Source organism: Anopheles moucheti, unplaced genomic scaffold, assembly GCF_943734755.1.
Source record: "Anopheles moucheti unplaced genomic scaffold, idAnoMoucSN_F20_07 putative_Y_46, whole genome shotgun sequence".
In the NCBI taxonomy this organism is placed as follows: Eukaryota; Metazoa; Arthropoda; class Insecta; order Diptera; family Culicidae; genus Anopheles; species Anopheles moucheti.
The window spans coordinates 66784-75144 of record NW_026453696.1 but is presented as its reverse complement, the minus strand read 5'-3'; the positions used below and the strand labels follow the sequence as shown (position 1 = coordinate 75144).

The 8361-nt window shown below is 41.9% G+C and overlaps 1 protein-coding gene across 1 annotated transcript; it reads right to left on the bottom strand.

Moving 5' to 3' along the window:
• Positions 1–398: 398 nt before the first annotated feature.
• On the bottom strand, positions 399–3513 carry LOC128309299 (uncharacterized; the record flags this gene model as incomplete). The annotated part of the gene is made up of 1 exon (XM_053045656.1): positions 399–3513. A coding segment is annotated over exon 1 (3115 nt), but the record flags the coding sequence as incomplete, so codon positions are not given.
• Between the last annotated feature and the right edge of the window lie 4848 nt (positions 3514–8361).

Here is an 8361-nt window from a genome sequence, read left to right as displayed (position 1 = left end):
TTCGTAACGGAAGTAAGCGACTGCAGCGAATCCGTCAATCCCCGCATCTACAAAGATATGAAGCTGTAGATTATTTTCGTACAATTCGATTTGTCGCCGATAACATCGTGGAATGGAAATGCTCTCGAGCACCGATAAACATTTCGTCCAACTCCGCCACTTTTCATACTGTACCGAAGGGATCTCTTGATCCCATCCTATACCTGCTCGCCATACTTCTTGCAGAATGATTTTGAGGTAGAACAAAAATCCGGCGATCAATCCCAATGGGTCGTAAATCGACATAAGCAAACTTAATAGTTGGCGCTTTGTTGGTACTGCTTTGCCGTCTAGGAAGCTTTCGAGCGATGACGGAGTTTTGAAGCAGAAGGTGTCGCTCCGCGAGTCCCACCACATACCTAGGACCTTATTTGGTGTCGAGCTGGGCTCCAAGGTTAGGTCCTTTTGTTGGTGTTCGCTACTGTCGACGGCTTGGAGAACTTCCACTGAGTTGGACATCCAATTATGAAGCGGAAACCCGCCCTGAGAGTGAATGAACGTCACATCTTCCGTTAATTTGATGGCCTCGGTTACCTCTTCAACGCTTGCCAGCATATCATCGACGTAATGGTCCTCTTTGATGCATTTCACTGCCTCGGGGTATTGCTCACCAAATCGATCCGCATTAAGGTTCTTCACGTACTGGGCACAGCTTGGCGAGCATGAGGCTCCGAACGTCATCCTAAGCATGACGTACTCGTCCGGTTCAGCTTGCTCGGGGTTCCACTTCCAAAGAAAACGTTGACTTTGCAGGTCTTGTTCATTTATGCGGACCTGGTGGTACATTTCGGATATGTCCGCTGCCACCGCTATTTTTCGCTCCCGAAAGCGTTGTAAAACACTTGAAAGCGGCGCGAGGAAATCTGGTCCTGTAGATAAGGCGGAGTTCAATGAGTGTCCGCGAAAGATTGCAGCGGCGTCCCACACAATTCGAACTTTATTAGGCTTGTTCGGATTGAACACAGGGAATATAGGTAAATACCACACCCGTGGATGGTTTGATAGCTTCTCTTCAACGGTTAAGTGGCGGATGTAGCCTTTCTCTACGTACTCTCTCATCTTTGCATTCATGACGTCTCTGAGCTTTTGATCTTTGCTCATTTTTCGCTCGAGACAGTCCATTCGTTTCAGCGCTAAGCTTCGGTTTTTAGGGAGTACGGTATCGTTATATCGCCATAGTAGCCCCGTAGAGTATCTACCCTCCACTAAATTCGTATGCTTAGCCAAAAGTTCCAAAGCTCGTTCATCCTCTTTGGACCGGATAACGTCATTGACCACCCCTCGCGGGGCTTCTAAAGCAAAGCTTCCCTTCAGGGCATTATCTATTCTTATCTCGATGTCTCGGCACTCGCATAGTTGGGCACGATGTGACGATATTGTTTCGCGTACAACGGGATAACGTCCACTGCTGCTGCATAGGCCTGATACCACCCATCCAAGACGCGTTTTTGTTGCGACCGGTTCGTCGATAAGTCCTTCTACGGTTTTAAGGGGACGGGTTAAATGATAATTATCCATACCTAGTAGTATCCGAGGGGCTGCAGCGCTGAATGATGGAATCGGCAGGGAGGATAGATGTACGTATTTTGCGCCGAATTGGTCCATATCGAGGCTTTGTGTGGGTAGTCCTAGTCTACGAACCGTGCGGATGGCCGGTACCCTATAATGGCGATCATGGCCTCGAATGCCCGAGATGTTGATGCTGACTTCAACCGACTCCGGTTCATCGCGGTGCTGGCCCCCGGTCCAACTGAGGCAGAGAGGTTTCGGATTACCGCTAAGACCAAGCTCCTGGGCTAGAGTGTGTTCCATCAGGCTAACAGACGAGCCTTCATCCAGTAACGCGATCACATTTACTTCTCGTTTATGGGCGCGTAGGGTGATTGGAATATATCGCAGCAATACTTCGCGATGAGTTCCTACGGAATGAGAATTAGTGCTTTCGTACTTGCCAGGATGTTCCTTGGTTTGATAATTATGAAGTAGCGTGTGGTGTCTCTGGGAACATCCAGCCTTTCCACAGGGTTGTTGAAGCCGGCACTGGTTTTGATGTCGTCTTAAGCAACATTTGCACACGTGATGATCGTTCACGTATTTCCAACGGTTCTCGGCACTCATCCTCAGGAACACATCACATTCAGTCAGGCGACTGCACTCGTCGTCACACGCACATTTTCTTAGCTCGGTTTTGCTCGATTCAGCTTGTCTTACAGTCGATAAGACTTTCTGGCGAGGCTGAGTGGTTGTATGGCTTGGTGAATGGACGTTGACGTGTTTAGGAGATTGCTTTTCGTCGCGAGCGGCTGGTCTTGGGCTTACCCGTAACGCACCATTTCTAACCTTCGTCATCCATCGCGCAAACTGTGCTAGAGTGACACTCGGGAGGGCATCACAGTGCATACCCCAGTTGAGGCGCAGTACTGGTGGGAGACGCGCTACTAGCTCCTCAAGCAGAGGCCCATCGTACGTATTCTCCACACCGCTTTTCCTCACTGTTGCGCAGATTTCCTCTACTTCCAGGCCGTACTCAACTAACGTCTCTAATTTTTCCATTTTAGGTAACGGAGCTTGTCGTATCTTGTCTCGTAGTGTGGCAATAACGAGTTCTGGTCGTCCATACATCGACCTCAACGTTTCTAGAACTTCCGAGAGGTTATCCCCGTAATAGAGGCGACGCTTTACAGCTTTCAGTGCATGGCCCTTCAGCGCTTCTCGCAGGCGTTGCATATTTTCGCCATCGCTATATCCGCACAACCGTGTTGATTCCTCAAACGATGCACAAAACATATCCCATTCATCGGGATCGCCGGAAAATATGGGCAGCTTTCCGCTTACGACCTTTCTTGCTGAAGCCTGGCTGCGCGTTATTTCGCCCTCGGTGAAATTCGTGTGGTCGAATGCGGTAGAACACGGATGCATGAACCCGATTGCACCCCGTGGGTCGGCTCCATTTCGGTTCGTCTCCATTTTGCGTTCCATGGAAGACAGTCTCTCCATGATGGTAGCAAGCGTGCTGGAAAGCATTGTACTGGCCGCCTGAGACTTACACCTGGAACACTTCCATCCTCTTCCTAGCGCAGCTTCGCCTTCGTCGACGCACGCTACATGATGTTTTCGGGCACACTCACTACATTTCGCCGTTTCGCCTCCTAATGCTCGGTCACAGGAAGCGCATGGTTCCTCGATCGGTAAACTGCCAAACGGGGCGGTACACTTTTCCATACACGCCTTAATCCCCTCGAACATTCGGCTTATCTCCTTCATCGAATCGGGTTGGCCTTCAACGGCCGGGGTTGACACAACGTTCTGCTCGATCGGGTTTGGTCTGCAGTTATCGCACATCCACTCGCGATCATAAATTGTTTCATCCTCTTTGATACACTGAAGATGGAACCAATCTTCGCAAGCGTCGCACGCGACCATCTTATCTTCCTTTACTGCCTTACAGATTACGCACGGCTTTTGGTTCTCCATTGTTCAATCCTACTTTCAGTCCGATCACGAGCGTTCCGCGATTAGTAAATGTTCCGAATTTCCTCAGGAATCTTACAATGACTTGCAACGCGGTAACTATTGAACTCTGACACCGTGGTAGTGAAAAGCAAGCTCTTCCGATTTTCCTCAAGAGTGGAACTGATTTTCACACGTATTCACAGCACCTAAGTTTCTCTCGCGAGGACACAGGCAGTCTTTCGAACTGGATAATTAGCTTGTATAATACGAGCTTGATTTTTTAAAATGTTGCGAACGCAACAGGGCAACAAACACGCGACACGAGAAAATTCACTTTTCTTAATACGTTTATTTAATACCTTAATAGTAGGCTCACGGGGACGAATTAAAAAATCAAGCGTGTTCTTTAGCGCGGTTGGCTTGTTACTGGGGCCCAGTTCGCCTGATTGCACGCGTGTCCTCCGGTCATCGCCTTTGCCAACAGGTCATCCCTTTTCCTTCGTGTGTGAGTGAGCGCGCCGGACTTTCTCCACTCAGGGCTAGATTCACTCACGCCCGCGCTTTCTGTCAAACCGGCTGTCATCGACGTTGATGTTTGTCAACAACAGTTTTTGCATGAAAACTCATTCCTGGTGGAACTTCATAGCAAAGAACAAAGTTCGTTTTGGATGGATCAATTTAGTTGAAATAGACAGTTTTTGCATGAAAACTCATTCCTGGTGGAACTTCATAGCAAAGTACAAAGTTCGTTTTGGATGGACAAAGTTAGTTGAAATAGACAGTTTTTGCATGAAAACTCATTCCTGGTGGAACTTCATAGCAAAGTACAAAGTTCGTTTTGGATGGATCAATTTAGTTGAAATAGACAGTTTTTGCATGAAAACTCATTCCTGGTGGAACTTCATAGCAAAGTACAAAGTTCGTTTTGGATGGACAAAGTTAGTTGAAATAGACAGTTTTTGCATGAAAACTCATTCCTGGTGGAACTTCATAGCAAAGTACAAAGTTCGTTTTGGATGGATCAATTTAGTTGAAATAGACAGTTTTTGCATGAAAACTCATTCCTGGTGGAACTTCATAGCAAAGTACAAAGTTCGTTTTGGATGGACAAAGTTAGATGAAATAGACAGTTTTTGCATGAAAACTCATTCCTGGTGGAACTTCATAGCAAAGTACAAAGTTCGTTTTGGATGGACGAATTAAGTTGAAATAGACAGTTTTTGCATGAAAACTCATTCCTGGTGGAACTTCATAGCAAAGAACAAAGTTCGTTTTGGATGGATCAATTTAGTTGAAATAGACAGTTTTTGCATGAAAACTCATTCCTGGTGGAACTTCATAGCAAAGTACAAAGTTCGTTTTGGATGGATCAATTTAGTTGAAATAGACAGTTTTTGCATGAAAACTCATTCCTGGTGGAACTTCATAGCAAAGTACAAAGTTCGTTTTGGATGGACAAAGTTAGTTGAAATAGACAGTTCTTGCATGAAAAATCATTCCTGGTAGAACTTCATAGCAAAGTACAAAGTTCGTATCGGATGGACGAATTAAGTTGAAATAGACAGTTTTTGCATGAAAACTCATTCCTGGTAGAACTTCATAGCAAAGAACAAAGTTCGTTTTGGATGGATCAATTTAGTTGAAATAGACAGTTTTTGCATGAAAACTCATTCCTGGTGGAACTTCATAGCAAAGTACAAAGTTCGTTTTGGATGGACAAAATTAGTTGAAATAGACAGTTTTTGCATGAAAACTCATTCCTGGTGGAACTTCATAGCAAAGTACAAAGTTCGTTTTGGATGGAACAATTTAGTTGAAATAGACAGTTCTTGCATGAAAACTCATTCCTGGTGGAACTTCATAGCAAAGTACAAAGTACGTATCGGATGGACGAATTAAGTTGAAATAGACAGTTTTTGCATGTAAACTCATTCCTGTTGGAACTTCATAGCAAAGTACAAAGTTCGTTTTGGATGGACAAAGTTAGTTGAAATAGACAGTTTTTGCATGAAAACTCATTCCTGGTGGAACTTCATAGCAAAGAACAAAGTTCGATTTGGATGGATCAATTTAGTTGAAATAGACAGTTTTTGCATGAAAACTCATTCCTGGTGGAACTTCATAGCAAAGTACAAAGTTCGTTTTGGATGGATCAATTTAGTTGAAATAGACAGTTTTTGCATGAAAACTCATTCCTGGTGGAACTTCATAGCAAAGTACAAAGTTCGTTTTGGATGGATCAATTTAGTTGAAATAGACAGTTTTTGCATGTAAACTCATTCCTGGTGGAACTTCATAGCAAAGTACAAAGTTCGTTTTGGATGGACAAAGTTAGTTGAAATAGACAGTTTTTGCATGTAAACTCATTCCTGGTGGAACTTCATAGCAAAGTACAAAGTTCGTTTTGGATGGATCAATTTAGTTGAAATAGACAGTTTTTGCATGAAAACTCATTCCTGGTGGAACTTCATAGCAAAGTACAAAGTTCGTTTTGGATGGACAAAGTTAGTTGAAATAGACAGTTTTTGCATGAAAACTCATTCCTGGTGGAACTTCATAGCAAAGTACAAAGTTCGTTTTGGATGGATCAATTTAGTTGAAATAGACAGTTCTTGCATGAAAACTCATTCCTGGTAGAACTTCATAGCAAAGTACAAAGTTCGTATCGGATGGACGAATTAAGTTGAAATAGACAGTTTTTGCATGAAAACTCATTCCTGGTGGAACTTCATAGCAAAGAACAAAGTTCGTTTTGGATGGATCAATTTAGTTGAAATAGACAGTTTTTGCATGAAAACTCATTCCTGGTGGAACTTCATAGCAAAGTACAAAGTTCGTTTTAGATGGATCAATTTAGTTGAAATAGACAGTTCTTGCATGAAAACTCATTCCTGGTAGAACTTCATAGCAAAGTACAAAGTTCGTATCGGATGGACGAATTAAGTTGAAATAGACAGTTTTTGCATGAAAACTCATTCCTGGTGGAACTTCATAGCAAAGTACAAAGTTCGTTTTGGATGGATCAATTTAGTTGAAATAGACAGTTCTTGCATGAAAACTCATTCCTGGTAGAACTTCATAGCAAAGTACAAAGTTCGTATCGGATGGACGAATTAAGTTGAAATAGACAGTTTTTGCATGAAAACTCATTCCTGGTGGAACTTCATAGCAAAGTACAAAGTTCGTTTTGGATGGATCAATTTAGTTAAAATAGACAGTTTTTGCATGAAAACTCATTCCTGGTGGAACTTCATAGCAAAGTACAAAGTTCGTTTTGGATGGACAAAGTTAGTTGAAATAGACAGTTTTTGCATGAAAACTCATTCCTGGTGGAACTTCATAGCAAAGTACAAAGTTCGTTTTGGATGGATCAATTTAGTTGAAATAGACAGTTTTTGCATGAAAACTCATTCCTGGTGGAACTTCATAGCAAAGTACAAAGTTCGTTTTGGATGGATCAATTTAGTTGAAATAGACAGTTTTTGCATAAAAACTCATTCCTGGTGGAACTTCATAGCAAAGTACAAAGTTCGTTTTGGATGGACAAAATTAGTTGAAATAGACAGTTTTTGCATGAAAACTCATTCCTGGTAGAACTTCATAGCAAAGTACAAAGTTCGTATCGGATGGACGAATTAAGTTGAAATAGACAGTTTTTGCATGAAAACTCATTCCTGGTGGAACTTCATAGCAAAGTACAAAGTTCGTTTTGGATGGATCAATTTAGTTGAAATAGACAGTTTTTGCATGAAAACTCATTCCTGGTGGAACTTCATAGCAAAGTACAAAGTTCGTTTTGGATGGATCAATTTAGTTGAAATAGACAGTTTTTGCATAAAAACTCATTCCTGGTGGAACTTCATAGCAAAGTACAAAGTTCGTTTTGGATGGACAAAATTAGTTGAAATAGACAGTTTTTGCATGAAAACTCATTCCTGGTGGAACTTCATAGCAAAGTACAAAGTTCGTTTTGGATGGATCAATTTAGTTGAAATAGACAGTTTTTGCATGAAAACTCATTCCTGGTGGAACTTCATAGCAAAGTACAAAGTTCGTTTTGGATGGACAAAATTAGTTGAAATAGACAGTTTTTGCATGAAAACTCATTCCTGGTAGAACTTCATAGCAAAGTACAAAGTTCGTATCGGATGGACGAATTAAGTTGAAATAGACAGTTTTTGCATGAAAACTCATTCCTGGTGGAACTTCATAGCAAAGTACAAAGTTCGTTTTGGATGGATCAATTTAGTTGAAATAGACAGTTTTTGCATAAAAACTCATTCCTGGTGGAACTTCATAGCAAAGTACAAAGTTCGTTTTGGATGGACAAAATTAGTTGAAATAGACAGTTTTTGCATGAAAACTCATTCCTGGTGGAACTTCATAGCAAAGTACAAAGTTCGTTTTGGATGGATCAATTTAGTTGAAATAGACAGTTTTTGCATAAAAACTCATTCCTGGTGGAACTTCATAGCAAAGTACAAAGTTCGTATCGGATGGACGAATTAAGTTGAAATAGACAGTTTTTGCATGAAAACTCATTCCTGGTGGAACTTCATAGCAAAGTACAAAGTTCGTTTTGGATGGATCAATTTAGTTGAAATAGACAGTTTTTGCATAAAAACTCATTCCTGGTGGAACTTCATAGCAAAGTACAAAGTTCGTTTTGGATGGACAAAATTAGTTGAAATAGACAGTTTTTGCATGAAAACTCATTCCTGGTGGAACTTCATAGCAAAGTACAAAGTTCGTTTTGGATGGATCAATTTAGTTGAAATAGACAGTTCTTGCATGAAAACTCATTCCTGGTAGAACTTCATAGCAAAGTACAAAGTTCGTATCGGATGGACGAATTAAGTTGAAATAGAC